At 40.0% G+C, this 20,791-nt stretch overlaps 3 protein-coding genes across 3 annotated transcripts; 1 reads left to right on the top strand and 2 right to left on the bottom strand.

Moving 5' to 3' along the window:
- Nucleotides 1–198: 198 nt before the first annotated feature.
- On the bottom strand, nt 199–6,843 carry LOC140926629 (ATP-binding cassette sub-family C member 4-like). The gene is made up of 5 exons (XM_073376349.1): nt 5,506–6,843; nt 4,507–5,077; nt 3,834–3,970; nt 2,532–2,893; nt 199–766 (listed from the first exon to the last, which is right to left on the bottom strand). The coding sequence occupies exons 1-5, from the start codon at nt 6,812–6,814 to the stop codon at nt 206–208; spliced, it is 2,940 nt and encodes a 979-aa protein (XP_073232450.1). The 5' UTR covers nt 6,815–6,843; the 3' UTR covers nt 199–205.
- A 423-nt stretch (nt 6,844–7,266) lies between these two features.
- LOC140925636 (ATP-binding cassette subfamily C member 4-like) lies at nt 7,267–9,473 on the bottom strand. The gene is made up of 2 exons (XM_073375550.1): nt 8,916–9,473; nt 7,267–7,683 (listed from the first exon to the last, which is right to left on the bottom strand). Exons 1-2 carry the CDS (start codon nt 9,471–9,473, stop codon nt 7,267–7,269), a joined length of 975 nt encoding a protein of 324 aa, XP_073231651.1.
- A 4,222-nt stretch (nt 9,474–13,695) lies between these two features.
- LOC140926628 (NADH dehydrogenase [ubiquinone] flavoprotein 2, mitochondrial-like) lies at nt 13,696–20,328 on the top strand. The gene is made up of 9 exons (XM_073376348.1): nt 13,696–13,786; nt 13,884–13,961; nt 14,363–14,425; nt 15,096–15,183; nt 17,779–17,878; nt 18,205–18,302; nt 18,888–18,997; nt 19,514–19,590; nt 20,142–20,328. The coding sequence occupies exons 1-9, from the start codon at nt 13,727–13,729 to the stop codon at nt 20,233–20,235; spliced, it is 768 nt and encodes a 255-aa protein (XP_073232449.1). The 5' UTR covers nt 13,696–13,726; the 3' UTR covers nt 20,236–20,328.
- Nucleotides 20,329–20,791: the final 463 nt, after the last annotated feature.

The following is a 20,791-nucleotide window of genomic DNA, read 5'->3' as shown; positions in this document are numbered from 1 at the left end:
TTGATTTGAAAACCATCCGATCTGTATGATGATGTCATGTGTTGGTTTTGAAGTATACAAATTTTCGGAGCCCCCCCTCCTAGCGCAACAATTTTTTCAGAGCGCCCCCTTCGGGTGTCTAAAAATTTTCGGAGTCCCCCCTCAATATCTTCATCCCCCCCCCCCACCCCTTGTCATATTAAATGAACTTTCCCTTAACTGAGGATTAAAGAGTTCGGCTTTTTGATTCACTGGCAATTTTAACCAAATCTGCAAATAATCCGCCATTTCTTATCAGTGCGTCCGGTTTGTCAAACTCCATGACTCGTCCGCCTTCAAGCACCAGAACTTTGTCGTAATCCATAATTGTGTCGAGTCGGTGAGCAATAGTCAGCACCGTGGAATCCTTAAACTTGTGACGAATGACTTCCTGGATGAGACGATCAGTCTTGAAGTCTACATTGGCCGTGGCTTCATCCATGATAATAATCTTACTTCTGTAAACCAGTGCTCGAGCAAGACACACCAGCTGTCTCTCGCCAACACTGAAGTTCGATCCCGATTCTTTCAACTGGTAGTACAGCTGCCCAGGAAGTTCCTCTACCATTCCTTTCAGCTGGACTTCTTCAAGGGCCGTCCATAGTTCCATGTCCGTGTATCTGGAGAATGGGTCCAAGTTTCTTCTCAGGCTGCCTCCGAAGAGAACAGGATCTTGGGCGATAACCGCCATACTTCGACGAGCTGCTTGAAGGTTAATGGCTCCAATATCGACACCATCGATCAACACCTGATTAGGACAAAAATTTGCAAATTTTGGCTGTTTGGAAATCACTTGATAGAAGTGTTTTGGGCGACGCTATCGCTTCCTTTCTGTGGCTATATCGAGGTCGCGCCGACCACGGGGTCAAAACAGTCCCGTGGCCAAGACTTGCAGGCTATGAATTATAGTTCTAACATTCGTTGATATATAATATAATAACTGAAGAAAAGGCACAGAAGAATCAGTACCGTGCAAGACTGATTTTAGAACTGGATCCTAATACAATCTATTTTGTCGGACTTTAACGACGCAGCGTGACCAGAGCCGTTCGAGTTCCGCCCTGGACGCTTGCTGGGTTTGTTCCTGGCGCTCCTTTGATAAATTCCTTTTCTTAACTTTTGCTTCTACTGCTTCAGTTTGCCCAAGGGGAACTAAGGGTTTCGGCGCGTAGTGTAAACAATCTCGAGTCGCGGTCGAGTTCGAGCTTCCCCCTGGCCCTCTTTAAGACGGATTTAGTTGACATTAATTTCACGTTCAACTGCTTGACCATAACTGAAAATATAGCAATATTTGCCTTTTTTAAGTCCTATTTAAACTGATCTTATTGTTATATTATTAATATTATATTATTATTATTATTATTATTATTATTATTATTATTATTATCTCTTTGCTGGTGTTCTTTTTGTGCATCAGCGGGGCGCAAACAATGCACCTAGAGCGTCAGTCACTCAAGTCAATCATTCTGTTCATTATTATTGTTTCAAATTATTGAAGTGGAGCATCTTTAAACTAGATAGAACCTTAAGGCAGAATTCCATTTGATTATTGCATTTAGAAGGTTACGATAATTTAATAACCTAACGCCATATCATTCTCATAGTTCATTTTATATATCCAAAGGTTTCAAGGAAGGCTGTACATTTTTCATTTTAGAGTAATAAGGGTGTTTTCCATTTGTCAGATCTGGCCGACCGGACCAGCCAGTTTGAAAATGGGCAAATAGTTTTTTCCGAAAGCTTTGCTGAAAAACAATCTTCTTCTTATATGTAAATAGGATTTGACTGATCTGACTGGATAGTTTTGATTAAAACTGGAATTCTCATTATGGCGGAAATGGTCTGGCTGGTCAGTCCTAACAAATGGAAAGCGCCTTAATAATAGGTTTGTGGAATCAAAGACTTCTTTCAGTGTGTGAAATCCCCTAAACGTAAGCTGGAAAGATCGTATATGTAATAAGGAGTTCTACGGGGACCTGCCTCCAATTGCAACAAGTGTCAGATGCACGGGCTGCAGTTTACTAGCCACTGTTGGAGAAGCAGGTAGCATGAGACTCTTTCCCAACTACTTCTTTTGGAACCAAAACACGACAGACGCTAAAGAGAGCGCCCAGCAACAACATTCCTTGATCAAATAGAAAGTTGTGTCACCGGTCATACCGTAGGAACCTCCATCGGTCATGGCTAACAGACGGGAATGAGACAGATCAAAATTACCAAATCGTTGCAGGTGCGCCTGACATGGTAGATGAAACCCCAATCTCTCTTATCTTTAAGATATTAATTTCTACCTGTTCATAAAAGCTATCACGTCAGTGTGTATGTTACAGGTCAAAGATAAATTCAGGTCAATTTTTTTTTACCTAGGTTGATTCTCAATTCCCTTTTTCTCCTGGCCCTAGTTATTCATGAGTTAGGGCTAGGAGACAAAAGAAATTGAGAATCAACCTAGGTTAAAAAATTTTAACCTGAATATAACTTTGACCTGTAACATTATATGCCAAGCGTGTTACCTTTCCTTCCGGATCAGGCATGCGCAATAGTGATGCAACAAGGGATGACTTTCCTGCTCCTGTTCGACCGACCACCCCTACTTTCTCCTTATCAGCAATAAACAGATTGATGTCCTTCAGGACTAGTGGCCAACTCTCGGTGTACCTGAAAGACAAGTCTTTGATGTGGATGGTTCCCTTTTTGGGCCATGAATCTGGTGGATGGATCTCTGAGCTATAACCGACCTCTGCATCTAGTTTGGTGTACGTCATCACTCTCTCCACTGATGTCATAAGATTTTCCACTTCAGACGCTACTCTGAAGCCGTAATCGACATTCTCTGTGGACTCCACCAAAAATGCCAAGGAGATTCCTGCCAGGGCTGAGACAGAAATTAATGCGGTTAGAGAGCTAGCAGTCAAATAACTTAAAGTTTTGGTATTGTAATTATGAGATGATAATGTCATGGGAAGTTTAACACCTGATAATGTGAAATAAAGAAAATTCATTAATTTTTTAGAGCCGTAATAAATGAATGCGTTATTTTGGGCGTCCACATTTTTAACCACTGGATATAGCTCTAAGCGATACAAGTCTTTATAATAGTGTATCCCGATATCATTCAATATAATGCAAAAATAAGGACTGCAAAAACCCTGCTGTAGCTTTCGGAACCTCACTGAAGTACAAGCAAGATCTAGAGAACAACGACTTTTTTTTCTTAGTGTGACATTTTTTAGTTCGTCTACTTTAATATTTTGTCATTTTTAATACTGGAGTTTTTAGTTTTTTTTATGCAGTGCCCTATTAAAAACCACATTATTTGATATAGGCCATCTGTAAAAAGAACTTTCTTCTTTTTCTTCTTCTTATTATTATTATTAACGGCTTTTAGAGAGCATTTTCAATCGCGAGGTCAGAAGCTATACAAATTTAATGGAAGAAAAGAAAGTTTTATATAGGAAACTGAAGGTTCAAAACCTACAGGACTGGTTTGGAACACCAACACGGCCGCAGTGGGTCGCCAATATGGCGGCAGTGATGTCAAGTGAAAGCACTCTGTTTGTGCGCCATTTTGATTTGGCTCTTGAGACTGGGTTGGTTTCGTGTAGAATTGCCTTATGGGACTCTTTTCGGAAATGACTTTTGACCCAGCTTCCCTAGCGCCACCTCGTAATCAAATAAAACAATTTCACAGTACAGTTAAACACCAAAAAAATTTCTTATGGCTCAAGACCCAGTTCTTTTTTAGGGAAATCTCAAATAAATTATGGCCAATGGATTAGTGTAAGAGATTCACTGTAGCTGCTAGGAAAACAAACCTGGACTTTGGGTAACAAGTATAGCTCCAAACCCTGCAGCGGCAATCATCAGACTACAAAGGCAAATAACACGGATTTTCAGCCACTGAGTGCTAGTTATCACCATCATTAAAGCTGATGTGTTCTCATCCTGGTATCTACAAAAAAAAAAACATTTGAACAAAAATCTAGCCTATGTAGCTGGTGGGATTAGCGTGGGAGTGCTGTTTTGTTTTGGCGGTGGAGCCGCGAGAAGATTGGGTAAAAGTCAATTTGAAATCTCGCTTCGCGTGGCGGCTCCGCGGCCAAGAAAGTACCCCTGGCAAAAGAATCCCGCTAGCTACGCATGCTAATAAAAATCTTAAGACGAAAAAAACACCAAGAGAATATTAAACCTGGGGCAGTTAGAGGTGTTCTGTATTATTTAGTTAATGCAAAGAGAGAATATTGTAAATCGAGCCTCCCTCTTTCCTGCACTGCAGAAATTTTGTAAGCCTTTCAGATCTTTATAAATTTATTTCGGATCACTTGACCCGAAGCCATTACGCCGCACGAAGAAATAAATAGTAAGACATAGAGAATATGCAAGATCAAAGCTATAACGTTTGGGAACGTCACCTTTGCAAACGCCTTTGCATGCGTTTTGGGATGATTTATTGACGAGGTTAATTGGATGTCTTGCTATTACACTTACTTGAATAGCCTCCTCAAAAACTCCTCCTCCATCTGTGACGAACGAATTATTTCGAGTCCTGCAATTGTCTCGGAAATGTGCGAATACACAGGACTACAGGTGATGGCTTCCAATCTCTTTATTTCCCTGGACGACTTTAAATAATAGCGTACGAAGTAAAACGCAATTAAAACAAGAGGAACCGCAATTAGAATAAGCCAAACGTTTGTTGCAAGAGGCATAAGAATAATGCTTATTGAAAATAAGTTGACTTCTATCGAGGTCAGGAATTTGGGAGGAAGGATATCATCGATGCTGCCAATGTCTTTGGAAAACCGATTTAAAATGCGTCCCACAGGAGTTTTGTCAAAGTAAAGCAGAGGCGCCTTTATGACTGAAAGGACCATCTTGTTGTGTAGTTTCTCGGAAGCTTCGAGAAGTGTCCAGTAAACTAGATATGAGGAGATGGCATTGGCCAAAACAGATGAACCGACCAAACCTCCATAAATGCCTAATGTCCTTGATGAACTTTGCTGCTCTTGAGGCATTTCTGCGACTTGTGATGCCCACCAGTATGACATTAACAACAGCACTATAAAGATCAGCACAAGAAAAAATTCAATTAAAAAAAAAGTCAAGCACTGCAATAAGTCTATTTAATTTACTTTAACTTCGTCGGCATCTTCCAGGTAAAGGCCCTAGGCCTGCTAGCAGACTGACCCAAGGTACTGAAACACAGCTGTATAGTTGGTGACAATTGGACATTATGAGGTTCGGTGTTGTGCCGAAGTGCACTGTGAGAATGTCTTAGAGGGGTATTTTGGCCTGTTTCCTGTATATCGTCGTAATAGCCAATGAAAAGATAACGTAAAAGATACAATTGACGTCCCAAAACTGTTCAATAGTTCAATACAACGTAACATAACCCGTTCAGCTGCGGTTGATTTAAAGAAAGTCAATAAAATGTGAAAAGATTAATGTGTACCTCATCATTTTATACAAAACCTTCTTTGTTAATACCTTTCATCCCAAGAACAACGAGGATTAGACAAAGTACCACTGGAGTAGAATAAGCCGTCCTGAGGTAGTTCCAGTAGAGCCTCCAAGTTATGGTCCCTGTATTTCTGTCTTCCTCGTCTTCCCCTAAATCTTGAGTTTCCCCATCAGCGAAAACAGCCTCTAACGACTGATCAGGAATATTATCTCCTAAAATTTCAGGTTTATTTACATCGCACTGATCAAATTTCGAGCTATTTGCGTCCGCCTTTGGAACACTGGCATCCTCTAGCACCATTCTACCCTTACTTAAGATGGTGACGTTATCTACATGTGTTAAGTAGTGTAACTGGTGCGTCACGAAAACGCGGGTTTTACCAGACAGAAATCCACAAATACACCTTTGAAACAGACGTTTACCTACTTTAGAGTCCACTGCACTAAGAGGATCATCCAAAAGATACAAGTCTGCATCCGAATACAGTGCGCGTGCTAAACTGACACGCACTCGCTGACCACCACTTAAGCTTACACCACGGCTCCCTATTTCTGTCAAATCACCATACGGGAAGTTATTCAAGTCCGTTTGCATGCAACAGACGTCAAGTATTTTATAGTACGTTGCTTCATGAAATGGTCTTCCAAACAAAATGTTCTCTCTAATAGTTCCCGAGAAAATCCAAGGAATCTGTGGGACGTAGGCAATTGTTCCACTGAACGATATTGTTCCATTAACGGCAGGTAGCTCGCCAAGTATAGCCATTAAAAGGGACGACTTTCCACTTCCAACTGATCCAGTTATGGCCATCATTTCTCCATTGCTCAAAGACAATGAAATATCCTTCAAAGCCATCCTTTCTTCGGATCTGTCCCAAGATGCAGAAACACTCACCAGTGTCAGATCCTTTGTTTCAGCACCTAGAATAGTGTCTTTACTAAAAATGGAAACTAATTTAGCTTTTTCATCTTTGACGTTCTCTTGTCTTACAGCTGTTGCTACATCCTTTAGACTCAAGGTAAGGAATCCATATGGGCCACGCTGAGAGGCAAATGTGACCTTCGTCTCGGTGTATGTTCCAGACAAGAATTTCTCGATCCGATTGATAGCACTGTTTGCTTCAGTAACCAGAGGTAGTAAGAATCCCATAGCAATAGAGACGGAGAAATTAATAACGTTGAAGGTTGTGACAATGGTAAATAATTTAAAGGCAGTGATTTGCTCTCCTGCTGCTATCAGTACCACAGTAGAGACGAAAACAGCGAGTGGTGAAACTGTGTAAGCCATGGAATACAGACTGGATATGATCACTCCTCGAAGTCTGATGTACCACATTTCTTTCCTGTGTTAAAAACAAATGAGAAAATACTGCAGAGACAAAAATAATAATTCTATTCCTCTAAGGCTTGAAAGAATAAAGGATTCCGGCAAAAGTCTTCCAAGTTTTGTCAACTTTGGTAGCTGATTGTGAAGAATTGTCCGGGAATTTAATTATAAGCCAATCAGAAGTAGAGAAATATTTTGAAAAAATAATGAAGAGAATCCATGGTCTGACTAACTACAGCTTACTCAGTTAGTCGAATATGGATGAATTTACTTGCAGTTCAATTCATAAGTCAGTTTAGAACAAGAGAAACAAATTCCTCGTTTTGTCAGTGGCCTAGGCAGCAGGGGATTCCCGCGCGAGTTTGTTGAGAATGTTGGGAAAAGAGCAAAAAAAGTGAATACGGGGGAAGAGAAGGAAAGAAAAGGCCCCTCTTCTCCCTTAACTTTCCTGTAGTAAGAGATTATGACCATGGTTGCAATTTTTGACTGACGCACCTTCTTAACCGTTTGATGGTTTCTGTAAATTTCCATTCCCAGGCATACATTTTCACAGTCCGAATTCCAGAGACGATCTCGTTCATAACTTCTAGTCTTTGATCTGTGGCTAGAGCTGTTTTGTGGCGTAGATTTCCGTTCTTATGCGACATCTTGGAAATATATACCATTGCAACTATGTAAACTCCAACTCCGACTAAAGCTTTCCATCCAATTAGGAACAAAAGAACAAAAAATGAACCCGAAATATAAAGAGGAGCGGGAAGGATATAGCACAGCGAAAATACGAGCTGTTCCAGTTTCTGAGCGTCATTAGTTACAAGGTTGATAGTCTTTCCTGTGATAATCTTCTGAACATCACCACGTCTGAGCTTTGTCAGAATCTGCATTAGCAAAAAGATGAATCAGTATTTCTTTTCTTTTCAAACGGTTTCTTGATAACCAAGAATTTTTTAGCTGAACAAATTTCTTGCTAGCAAAGGAAGAAGTCTCTAGCAGGCGACTTAACAGATATTATTAACGTTAACATTTTCTCGCTTACAATGCTCTGCGTGGGCCGAGCTGCGTTTGAAGTAGAGTAGCATCATCCCAAAAACCATTAAATAAAAAATAAATACAAATTTATATTTCACAATACACAATGAGACGTTGAAGCAAGACTGTGATCAAAATACTTTGGACGCAACAACGCTTGTAATGGACCGCGTTTTGTTGCACGATAAGAGCCGTGCTATTCCAGCCTCCCCCTCAGGCACTTTGTTTTTCGCAAGGTAGAGTGTAAGGTAGAGGCGAACGACTGGTGATGAACCGCAAGGGACCATGGGAAGGGTACAGGCGGCAGGCGAAGCGCCGTCTCGCCCGTTGTCTCCTTCCTGCCTTCCTTTGCGCGTACATTTTCATCGAGACAGAGACCTCTGAGTACGAGGCAGGTGCTATTCGGTATGACATTCGGTATAGTACGATCACCTACCGATATGTGATTCCCCAATTAAGAGATCAGTGCGGCGCAACTTCGCTCCTTTACGAATCGCGCCGAAATCGCCGTTCTTATGTGTAACCAGAAGCCCAGTATACGGTATGGTTTTCGCGCCGGCGCAAAAGCTATCCGGTATGGTGAGAGCATAGCCTGACGCACGATCTATCTACATCTTAATGAACAAAAATTTTTTACCATCGTTTATTTACACCACGGTATGTGAACTTTGTTGGAAACAAACACATCACACTTTTCTGCCACTTCCAAGAGACCTGGATCACACCAAGAAGTTCGCGGCAGAATGTCGCCCAATCACAATGGAATCCAAGCCAGTCTTGGATTCTGGATTACACGCGGTAGATTCCGGATTCTTTGTCAGTGAGACTTGGATTGCAACTTCCAACCGTTCGTGGAATTCTGAATTTCTAAGCCCAGGATTCCGGATTCCACGAGAAAAAATTTCCGGAATTTCTTAATCCGGATTAGCTTACATGAGGTTAAGATTGCGCCGACTTTACCACCTCAGCGCGCTGAGATTTAGGGTCGCCTCTTCAATAGCCCGTTAAGTGGTATGATAAATAACTCTCTGTGCATGGCACTAAAGAATTCTTTTAAGCAATAAATGTAACTAATACTTACTTTCTTGTAAACAAGGCCGATGCAGGACACCTTCAGTTGATTGCCCCATATCTCTGCCATCGATGCTGCATGGCTCTTGGCAAATATTTGGCAAAAAGCCAAAATCGCGATTCCAGTAACGAACAGAAATGGTGTCGTAGAATAGCCATCTTGGGATTCCTTCTCGAATTCCAACAGAAAAAACCACATGAGCATCGGTAGGGCAGTTATGCACAGAAGGCGACATGAAATTAATATCAACATTAATGTGTATGCCTTCCATGAGAATAGTCGAGCCAATGCTTTCCACAACCGAGGCTTACAGCCGCTTGGTAAGCACCTCTTAATTTCCTGTCGCCACTCACTTTCCAGCTTGGTAACAAGAACTTGCATACTATCTTCCTTGCGAACAGGGAAAATGTCATCTTTTACCAGAGGTCTTTTGCTGCCAAGCTGCAAAATAGAACTCATCCAGCCAACAACTGCACGAGAGAAACAGTTTGCCGATTCGTAAGGATGTATGGGCGCTGTCTTCGTATTACTTGTTGGTTCTTTCTTCTTCTGCTCCTCGTTGTCCATATTTTTCTCTAAAGAAGTAATAGATGGGAAAACGTCAACAGATATCAACATAAAAGACAGTGCCTGAAAGCCTTCTTAAGCGAACACGGACAGAAGACCTTCGCTTGCTATGGTCCTCTTTATAAGGGTTCGATTTACAAAAAGTATGCATAGGGATTTCCTGACGTTCAGCTTCATAAAATCCCTAATGTCAGCGCTAGGGGTGCCTGCGTTATAGTATGCAATCCCTTAAGTAGGTTTCACATTACATTATTAGTATCAGTTAAACTATAATGATAAGAGTGTGGAGGTACGTACATGATGATCACGTTGATAACAGTGATAAGTTAAGAGCAAGTACAGTGACGACGACGATGATGATAATAATAATAATAATAGCAATGACAGCGTTAATGCTAATGATGTTAACATTCAGCTGGCAATAACTATAGTGATGATAAATCCGTAATTACAGTAAAAACTAAAAATGACGAAAACCTCGGTGCTGTGCCTTGACGAGGTTAAGAGGCTTACGGGCACTTACGCCCCTAAGAGCTAAAAAAATGCTGCCTGGAGCTTTATGCCCTGCTAGTTTCAACCAAGTCGGCAAAGAAGTCAGACTAAACGGCACCCTGGTCCTCCATGTTTGGCTTTTAGCACAGGCTTTACAACCCTGCCTAATAGGAAACCTCACGTTACTAAACCTTCACTCGGGAAATCAGGCTCTATCGGGCTGGAGGCACTACAGTGCCAGCATGATCGGCATGGGTGAAAACCAACTCGGAGCCCAGGCTGTGAGAGCAAGTCTATTGGACGTTAAAACACTTTTTACGATTGGTATAGTAGGAACGCGCGAACAATGTTTGATACTTCAAGAACAATGCAGGTCATCCTAGAAATACAGAACTACAGACTCTCTAGATATATATCCTCTGGATCAGTGAACTCAGCTAAGGTGGAAAGGCTTTCAACAGATCATAACGTGGGCACAGAAGAAATTATTTTGTTTACGGGAAGGGATGACGAACAACCTAGGGCTGAACTTGCGCCAGTCCTCACTGTTTAACAAGAACACATTGCAACTGAAGCTGGCAAACTGGCTAAGGGTGCCCCGGTGAGGAGAGGGGAGGGGGGTACTTAGGTTTATGTTTGCTGGGTATGTGCCGCTGGCCTTTCAGACCCCTACCCCATTATGGTCCCCATCTTAGTCACTTTTTGGAAAATGTAATTTTCGCGATCCCAACTTAGTCACTTTTTATTTATGCATCTACCTTATCAATGTGGTTTCAAGCGGCGGAATGTAATGCGGTCAATACGAGCTTATTGTTAAATTTAATAAGCAACAACTTTCTGATTTTTTTAACCGAGAATCTTCCCATTTTGAATCCCTACTTACTCCAAAAATCCAAAAATTTGCGACCCCATTCTAGTAACTCTATTGAAAATGCGACCCCATTATAGTAACTCCAGTCGTGAAAAAGCGACCCCATCCAGCGGCACATCCCTATTAGCCTCTTGTTAGGGAGTACCCCCGGGTAAGAGTGACCCTGACTGAGTCGCAGCGAGTCAATTAAAGGTTGATCAGGGCAGTCATCGTAACTTGCTAGGTTCGTTTTAAAGGTTCAGATGACAACGCGTTCAAGCGGAAGTTAAAAGAAGAGGTGGATAAGGTATAAGCACGCGATATCTTGAATGTTATAGGTGACAGGAATGCGAAGGTTGGGGAAAGTAACATCTTCCTGTAGCAAGTTATGGGTAACCAGGGATGCGGCTCATTGAATGACAATGGAGAGCGGCTCAGTGACACCTGCTTGGATAACAGCAGGTTTATCATAGGTGGCATGAAACTCTATCTACACACAAGACCATGCATTTGTAATATAAGCTCACACGGGTGTCACCCCGCCCAATGAAAAAATTGCAAGGCAGATATGAGTTGATGTACATGATTTCAGAGGGGCGAAGTAGGCAGCGACCACCACCTTGTGAAGGCCATTCTTAAACTCACGAGATATAGCCTAATACTGCATGCAGTAAGCACAATCCAGCTAACAAAGTACAAGTTAGCCTTTACCATTTAATGAAGTGGAATCAAGAGGTCTGTTGAGTTTTGCAACAGACTTTAGGTACTCGGAACCAACAGAAAAAGGTAACTGAACAACAGTTTGAGAGAAATGGAGCAATGTTAAGGAATCTTACCTCTCAACCAGTAAGAACGCCATTGGAGATAAAGGCGAAACAAGGATTAGATTAGTTACACACCTTACACATCATAATAAGCTGAGGAAATAGTATAATAAGATCGGTCAGACTGAATGTCACAATAAATGTACCAGATGAATGGACTGGATATTGAACATGCTGAGCTTAACAAGTTGGTGGTAAGGGGCGGTTTATGGAGGATCTGACAGAGAAAGCGGAAAAAGCAGCATCCAGAACCAAATGCAAATCGTCCAAACAGTCAGGCGACTACTTTGTGCAGGAAAAAGTTGTAAAAGCATTCCTGTAAGAGTTAAGGAAGGGAGTTCTTTTAGGCATTTAAGAAAAACTGAGATAGAGGCCGAGATATTCGGAGGTGATGACACGAGTATAGATCTGCCAACCCGGCAGGTTCCATAAAGAGCCATAAAACAAGAAGCACAAAGCTTGCATGCATATGCCGAAAGAGACCCTGCAAGGTTAGTCCTGAGCTTTCCGATAGGCATTCTCCATCCTGTGTTCATCAATTTATGGGAAAAGGAGGAGCGCTAGCCACTTGAGTGAACAAGGGAGGGGATGTTATACTACTCTCAATACCTATCAAGCTGTTCTGAAAGGTGACGATTCAGAGATATTGATGCTCATGCGATGGAAGCAGTGGTGTATTCCAAAAGACCAGGCAGAATTTCTGAAGTCGTATACACCCCGATAAACACCCTGGAGAAGTGCAGTGAGTTACTGAGGACCGTCTACTGGCAATGACAGTAGAGGCTTTTTGTGCCACTCGGCATGTAGAGGACGAGTGAGTGAGTCAAAGCAAGCAAGCATGCAAGCAAGCAAGCAACTTTATTACACGCAAAAGAAATACATAATACATGCACAGTACCTACATTTTAGCAAAAGCTATTCGAGGCAGGCAGTGTGGGGACGCTGCATACTGACCATAAGACATTTAATCCAAAAAACATTTTGCCACCGAGTTACGTATACTGACATATATAAGATGTTTTACAAGGGAATTAAAAGTAATTTACAAACATACGAAGGAAAAAAAAATAATACAAATAAATATGCAAATAAGTACTAAATAACGAACAATTATATTTCATTGTATTAAGTAAAGATTAAGTAAAGAGGAAACCGAGAGGGTGACTTTTCAACCAGTGAAGATAATCTTTGCAGCATTCTTAGGACTAATTTTCGAAACTCTGAAAGTAGATAACATAAAATAAGGGCAGGTTTGGCTTAGACAAATTACAAATATAGCTTGAAGCTGAGAGTGGTTTTTTCATTAAGTGTAATCATGCATGCTGTTTATCCTAGTGAAATTTTGTTGTTTTCCACCTTTCCACATTTCCGCGATTATTGGAAAAGCTCAGACAAAGAGCACTAGGCGAAGCCGATCCTGTTGCAACAGAAAGTCTAAACTGCTCCAAGGCATTTTAAGAGACTTCACCCTAAAATCTGATTAAAGCATAACGTGGCTGAAAGCAAAGAATCGCCTCGAGCTGAGTCATTAACGTATCGCATTGAAGCAAAGCATTTGAGAATCTTTATTTACACTCATCCTTTAGGGCGCTCGTTTGGATCGATTGACGGAATCAGGTGGACTTTTTCTGATGATCTCAAAGCGTTGAAAATGATGGTAGCACTATTACGTAACTCGTGAACAACTGACGTCGAAGATCATCAGTTTTTCTGGGCAAGTGATAATTCTATCTTTTGCTGGTTTCATAATATTATAAATTCTTTTGCAGTACATCACAAGCCACGTGATCACACGTACCTTCTTTTTCAGACGGAACTTCTGTGTTGCAAGTATGTCCACAACGTTATGAATCTGGAGGAGAAGAAGCCGGCACCCATAAAAGGCGTCACACTATTTACGAATTTATTAGTTGCAGAAAATAATTACAGTTACAATAGGAGACATCACGCGGCCTAAGCACAGCGGCAATATTAACTTCCCACCGTAAATAATGACATTTCATATCAAATTACACAACGTAGTTATTTCTTTGTTTTGTTGCCACTGACCACTACCGTCGCTGCTCAGACGTACACTGACGGACACCATGTTGTCGAAGTGGAAAACTTTGTCAAAATCTTTCTCCTTTTTGCGTGCTGTTGGAAAGGTAAGAGCGCAAATAAAGGTATGAGGAATAAGTGCAATTTACTCTGTCTGATTTCTACAAAGAATAAAATCTTAGCTCACTGGCACACGAATTTCAGACCGTTCAACAGCCAAGCGCAGCCAACTCAAGATGTTTTCATCCTGCAATTCCTGTGATGTCTGACAAACTGTTTGTGGTAAGGCAACTTTTAAGGGTTTTTCGCATCCATTTACTTATTAAAACTGAAGATGGCCAAATCCCGCTTTTGAGAGTTCTCGCATGATTTGTTGAGGGTATGTTGTTGTTGCATAATAATCTCCAATACTAGCAGTAACCAAAGGTTAGGAAGTCCGGGCGAACATGTACGTTTACCTTAAAGGTCGATTGATGTAGAGAATCCCTTTCAAAACTGTGTACGTGAATCAGAGAAAGCCGTCTTAGTTCCAGTGTCAACAGAAGGAATCACGGCGGATCATGAACGTGGAAACTGAATTAAACAACTCATACAATATACAAGACTTGCTGTTGTGACATAGGAGACCTGGAGATTCGGCCTATATCCATATATTTTTCCATAATTATTTTTTTTGTCTCTAGCACCGGGATACCCCAGAGAATAATGCAGACACTCCATTTGAACTTACCCAAGAAAATCTTGAGGTCAGTAAACAATGGTTGTACAGTATTGCCTTTAAGATGTATAATATACAAAAGAACCTCAATAAACTCGAACTCAGATGGCTCGAATTGCCTGCTAATTCGAACTAAATTTCCTTTCCCTCGATCAAAATTTCACTGAAATTTACCGCAACAACTTGAATTCCTTACTAACTTGGACTGTTTTTCGTTTCCCTTCAGAGTTGGAGTTACCGAGGTTCTACAGTATGTGTATAATTTATGTTATGGGTCAAAATTAAATTCAGGTTGAAGTTTTTAATCCCAGGTTGACTCTCAATTTCCATTTGTCTCCTAGCCCTGATTATTCAAAAATGTATTGTAGTACTAGAACTTGCTGGAAATTTGATTCCTTTTGTTATGTCCACTTACTGGAGCTTGTTAAAAAGCAAAAGAAAAGTCAAGGTTGGTTTTAACGAAAGTGTTTGCATACACAGAAGTGGCTTCATTTGGAAATGTATCTATTATAGATGAGAGAGGGTGTGTGGGGGAGCTGTTAATGGGGTTTTTTCAAGGTGGCTGTGATGTAAGCAGAGCTTTTCGCTGCGTTCATGCAGGTTTACAAAGCACATGAACAGAGGGGCGTGGTTGTTCAAAATATGAACTATTCTATTGTTGTTATTATTATTATTGTTTTCTATTTTTTTTTTTTCAGAGAGCTAAAGTGATAATGGATAACTACCCCATAGGACACAAGGCAGCAGCTGTTATTCCACTGCTAGATCTGGCACAAAGACAGCATGGTATGATACAGTAAACCCCTTTTATCCCACGTGAATCCTATATGTGCTCTACATGTACTACTACGTGTACTACTATTTCAAAGTCACCTTTTGGCAATCTAAAAATTAAATATAAAATGGTCACCAGACATTTTAAAATATTGGTTGCCAGAAAATGGGACACTTTGTGCAATGCTACATGAATGTTTAAAAGAATCAAAATGGGTACTCAACCATCTCAATCGAATTTGGAGGTGCATGCGACATCTCAAGGCTTAATACTCAGAGAACCAGGGCAAAATTAGGCAAATTATCAATAAAACAGAGCATACAGTGTAAAATGATATTTAATACAAATTTATATCTCACTTTAACTTAAAAAGACCATAAACACTAACTACTAGAAAAACACTTCTCGCAAAATCTCGGGAATAGCGTAGCATGTGATCGCTGAACACAGGTTGCCAATTGTGACTTTCAAAGCAATTTTAGTTCATAAAATTTTTTTCTACTTGCCATGGTGACCAAAACGGCCATAGCTTGGAGCACTACATAAGAATTATTAAGGCTGCATGTTATACACTGTAATTGCATAAACTCAAGAATAAAAATTAATTTAATATTAAATAATTATTAACTTTTGTCCATATGCATGTAAACAGTCACTATGGGCCTCCAGCCTGTTTATGGCAGCCTTCTTAGTTGTTTTGATAAGAGGTACGTGCACATGTCACTTGCAATAATGTTTTAGTCATACTGAAGCTTATGTGGACACATCTCTGTTATTCATACTGTCACCCTGCAAATGGGGTTGACAAGTGAATTCCCAGCACAAATTACAAATGTTCAACTGAAACAAACCTTCATTATACTCTAATCACACCGAAATGATTATAAAATAATTATTTTGTAACTAATCTAAATACATGTAATCACAAAACACAGAATACAGTACAGGCCACGGGCATTGCAGCATTACACGCGTGTTTCATTCATGGAAATCCGCCATATTGCATGCAAATTCCACGAGAACAACACGTGTGAAACACTCGTGTAAAAATATACATGCAAAAATACACGAGCAAATGCAAGCAAATTAGGAAAATTTGCGTGTAAAACTTTACAAGCAGATTGTTATAATTTGCATATATTCGGTTTACTTGAGTTCTTACATTGATGGCTGAGCGAGTGCAGTTGTACTTGTGTGGGTGACTTTAATTTGTTAGCATAAATCAAACTTTCAAGGCATGTCAAATGTTAGTATTTTATGTTACCTGGGCTAAAACTGATCCAAGTTTTTTGACCAAATGAACATTGTTTTTAAAAATTTACATGTTTTTCGCTTGAATCTTCATTTGTAGACTTAACAGAGGTTATAAAACGTTTTCAACAAAAATCAGTTTCAGTCATCAATTCGCAACTATTTTGATGGACCAACGACTCCGTAATGTGATGCTGTAATTAGCCTGTGAATAGGCCTTTGTTCAAGCGGGGAACTGGGGAGAGGGAAAAGCGAAAAGGCCTATAGACAAACATTTGGGACCGCTGTTCCACAGCACCCACTCTGCATCAGATCCTGATGCAAGCTCCTATTTGCGAGAACACTGACTGTTGACAGGTCTGATTGACATCGGCTTTTGAGTTGGCATGAGGCACACGATTTGATCTCAAAGTGGCAATAACAAAACAGTCCAAAGACTGTTAAGCTTATTCAAAAGCTATAACCAAGGCACGAATTACTCGCTCCAGTCAAAAGACTCACACTATCCTTAGAAAAACACTGCGCTGAAGTTTACCAAGTCACAATGCAATTCTCCATAGTTGATGCAGCTTCGGTTAAGCTGCACTTCAATCTTATAATTTCGGATCTGTAAATCACTATCCGTGTAGGAGTGGGCATCTTGGTTATTGATGAAGCGAGCATAGAGCATTACAAAAAACAGTAGTACAGTTTTCCAAACTAAGGGAAAATTACAGCATTAAATAAAAAAAAAATTAGGGTTGACAGAGATGCCTCGAATGGCTCTCGCATAGGTTGACAAACCTTCAATAGTCTACGAGCCCCTTGAGACACCTTACAAGCACGCCTTAAATACTTCTGCAGTATTATGCTACCTACATGTAATATATCTTCTCTTGTGAAACTAACAAAACGTTACAATATATATATATATATATATATATATAATGGGCACTCACTAGGACTCACTTGTACAGACTCTTGTTGTGATGGACATAGAGGTTTAAGCGGCATCCTCGAGTATGTTCTGTGGGCAAAATATTGAAACCTACATGTATTTCAGTCTTTAATTTTGTATCATTACTTATAATTTCTGAAGCATCAATAAAATTCCTTCTACTGTTTTACCTGCTTGCAGTCTTGATGCCTAGGGTACATGTAATTCAGTCCAGTTTTTGTAAATATTTTCATGGTTTAGTTGCTCCTACAGTTGTTGTCAATGTGAATACATGTTTCTCTTCCAACCCAAATGTTTTCAAAGATGCTTCCTCTCGCATTCATTATTATGGACTCTCACCACTACAGACACTAACCCACAGTCCTGAGACTGTCTGCAATATCTGGAGTTGACTGCATTATGTTAAATCATTTGATAGGTTGGTTGCCAATATCAGCCATGAATTATGTTGCTGATATGCTGGAAATGCCCAGAATGAGAGTGTATGAAGTGACAACTTTTTACACCATGTTTAACAGGTTAGTTGTGTTGAATACAAGCCTTTTGAACAAAAAGTACTGTATGTTATCTTTCTTGTGAGCATCCCCGTTTTATTATGGTGCTGTCATTTGGGAGGGTGTAAATAATATTAGTAAAATCCAACTAATGGTCATCAATACTGTGTTCTGATTGGTTGAGCTACTACTAGGCTATATGTTATAGCCCACTAGTAGTGAAAAGCGCTGGTTTTGAAAACCAAAAGAATGGCTCCTGAATGGCGTTTAGCTAGCTAAAGTTGTTTTGTACGTTATATCAATAATTATTTTTGACTAAAACAATATTATTCCTCTTGTGCTTCTTTCAGGGAACCTATTGGAAAATACCATATTCAAGTGTGCACGACAACTCCCTGCCAGCTGAGAGATTCTGACATGGTGGTGGATGTAATAAGAAAGAAACTAGGTAATTATGGTAAATACTTCCAATCTGCATTTCAGTTATTGAGGAGGGTGGTGAGAGGGGGGCGGGGGGGGGGAGGCAAACTTATCTTATTCATGATTGACCATTTGTTGTGTCTGTGATTTATTGTGATTGAAGTGCACTCCATGAAACATGAACTGCCAAAATCCTCCTGTACATATACATTGAAGATAAATTGAAGAAAGTAAATCATTAATTTGGCCAAACAATCTTAACGAGCATCTCGTGGCTTGATTTTACGTCACTTTTGAATCTGTAAATGTAACTTTATACTTCTGTGCACTCAGACCCACCTACTACTGTCTTCCCTGGGGAACTTATAGCTGCGCAGAGATCACCCAAACACGTGGCCGAGATCAAATACACTATTTGTTTTGTGACTCATGAAACACACAAAATTGTTGTTTGTGAACTCGTGATGAGACCCCCCGCCCCCTTGACGGCCCTCATTATTGACAGCTGGTATTGTGTTTTTAGTACACAGTTATCCCAATAAATTTCTTTTCTCATAATGATGAGAAATGTTTTGGGATAACTACATTGTAACTATGTATCATTTATCTTCAGGTATCAAGATGGGGGAGACAACGAAAGATGGAATGTTTACTCTGACTTCTGTGGAATGCTTAGGAGCCTGCGTTAATGCACCGATGATGCAGATCAATGATAACTACTTTGTAAGTATCATAAATTAAGTGTCTTACAAATATACTCTCTACCTAAGTTTCACAACTCTCAAGCAAGTCAAGGAGCCACAGTTGTACATGTACATTGTGTATGATATAGAAATGAGTCAGATTCAGCCACTAATAATGTACCACCTACACTGTATTTGAGTCAAAATTAAAACAATTAATAATAATGTAACAATAATATAATACAGATGTAGATAACGACTTTCAAAAGCTGTGAGGGAATTGAAAAAGATGGCACCAATAAATTAAAACAGTTTTTCAAAGTTAATCCTCAACATTAATTTTGAAATGAATTTTTGGATTTTTATTCTCAGAAAGCATGTAATTTGTTTTTGTGCCAAGAAGCAAATATCTTGTCGTTCATTTTATTACTGTTTCTGCAAATGTTTCTTTTAATAGCCAGTTACTGGTAAGGTCTAAACAAAATGGACTAAATTGCCATACGTAGCACAACTCTGTAATGTAATATTTTAATTTATTATTAATTTTGTTTCATAGGAGGATCTCAGTGAGAAGGACACAGAAGAGATTCTTGATGACCTTGTTGCTGGAAGAACTCCAAAAGCTGGACCCAGGTAAAATACTACGACAGTTGAACCTTCTGTAAACAACCACCCAAAAGGTAAAGGTCACTTACAGGAGGAAGTTGCTTACCACAATCAAACCACTGGCAAACAGACTCTTCCACAAGGAGATCTGAACTCATTTTCTTTTTTGAAGAGAATTTATTACATGCACTTTCTACAGTGCTGTACATGGGAGAGGCGAGAAAAGATATTTCCTGCCCCTCCCAGTTTCCATGGTAAAAGCCCCCAGGGATGAGGTTGAGCAGTATCATGTCTTACCCCCTAGTATATGGTATAAATGAGCACCCAAGTCAATTTTATAGGAAAGCACTCCTCGGGACTGTATATCCAAGGTAGTATTCTAGCAAATTATTGTGCAAGAACCACTTGGATAAACAGAGGCAAAGGGAAACAGGATCCTGGTGTACTGTAGATCAGTATCAGCAATATAGAATAACAATAACATAAAATTGAAGGCAAGGCTGATTGGACGTGTATTTGCTGCCTTCATCATTCATTATTGTATTCATTCATTCTTTGGCTGTGACTGTCTCTTTCAGGAGTGGTCGTTTCTGCTGTGAACCTGCTGGTGGTCTGACGTCATTGACCGAGCCACCGAAAGGCCCAGGCTTTGGAGTGCGATCAGACTTGTGAACTTTTTATTGTCTAACGATTGATAAAACCTTGTACAAAAATATTGTTCTTTTAGAATTTTCTTGTAGCAATAAAAATAACTGTCACAATTAACTGCCCATTTTTTGCTAATCGGTTTTGTAGCACTCTATACCAAGCCATATGCAGTAATTCAGGATCCCAGGTTGTCGAAATTACTAGACTACAAGTAGTCCCCCATTTTTCATCACCAATTGTTATTATACATGTTGCTGAAAATTTCTTCGCGACATTGGTTTCTTCGAGGTAAAATAACACTGATAACTTGACGAGTTTAAGAAATTGTAACTTTAGCGTTGGTGCTCGATCATGTAAGATCTGTAAACCTGACCTCCTCCGACCCCACCTTCATCGACAAGTATTAAAAGTGATCGTCAACGGGGAAAAAGGAAGGCAAGCGCTACCTGTCGGTAAATGTACGATTTACTCAAGTTACATTTTGAGAAATTGTTTAAAATGATAACTGTTAAAAAAAGAATTAAAAAGGCATTTTTATGTATCCGTACGAAAAACGTTCGTATGAGTTACGGGTGTGAAG

This window comes from Porites lutea, chromosome 2 (assembly GCF_958299795.1).
Source record: "Porites lutea chromosome 2, jaPorLute2.1, whole genome shotgun sequence".
NCBI classification, from domain to species: Eukaryota; Metazoa; Cnidaria; class Anthozoa; order Scleractinia; family Poritidae; genus Porites; species Porites lutea.
The sequence above is the reverse complement of the archived record's forward strand: the minus strand, read 5'-3'. Positions and strand labels throughout refer to the sequence as shown.

What these genes read in the sequence shown, in the direction of transcription:
- LOC140926629 (XM_073376349.1), bottom strand. Translation starts at nt 6,814, where the DNA reads ATGTGGTACATCAGACTTCGAGGAGTGATCATATCCAGTCTGTATTCC. An exon ending in CGTTGTTCTTGGGATGAAAG is followed by an intron (nt 5,078 to 5,505) that starts GTATTAACAAAG and finishes TGATCTTTATAG; the next exon opens with TGCTGTTGTTAATGTCATAC. An exon ending in TGCCTGATCCGGAAGGAAAG is followed by an intron (nt 767 to 2,531) that starts GTAACACGCTTG and finishes TGTCCTAATCAG; the next exon opens with GTGTTGATCGATGGTGTCGA.
- LOC140925636 (XM_073375550.1), bottom strand. Translation starts at nt 9,473, where the DNA reads ATGGACAACGAGGAGCAGAAGAAGAAAGAACCAACAAGTAATACGAAG. An exon ending in TCGGCCTTGTTTACAAGAAA is followed by an intron (nt 7,684 to 8,915) that starts GTAAGTATTAGT and finishes TTGCTAATGCAG; the next exon opens with ATTCTGACAAAGCTCAGACG.
- LOC140926628 (XM_073376348.1), top strand. Translation starts at nt 13,727, where the DNA reads ATGTTGTCGAAGTGGAAAACTTTGTCAAAATCTTTCTCCTTTTTGCGT. An exon ending in TGTCTGACAAACTGTTTGTG is followed by an intron (nt 13,962 to 14,362) that starts GTAAGGCAACTT and finishes TTTTGTCTCTAG; the next exon opens with CACCGGGATACCCCAGAGAA. An exon ending in TTTTACACCATGTTTAACAG is followed by an intron (nt 17,879 to 18,204) that starts GTTAGTTGTGTT and finishes TGCTTCTTTCAG; the next exon opens with GGAACCTATTGGAAAATACC.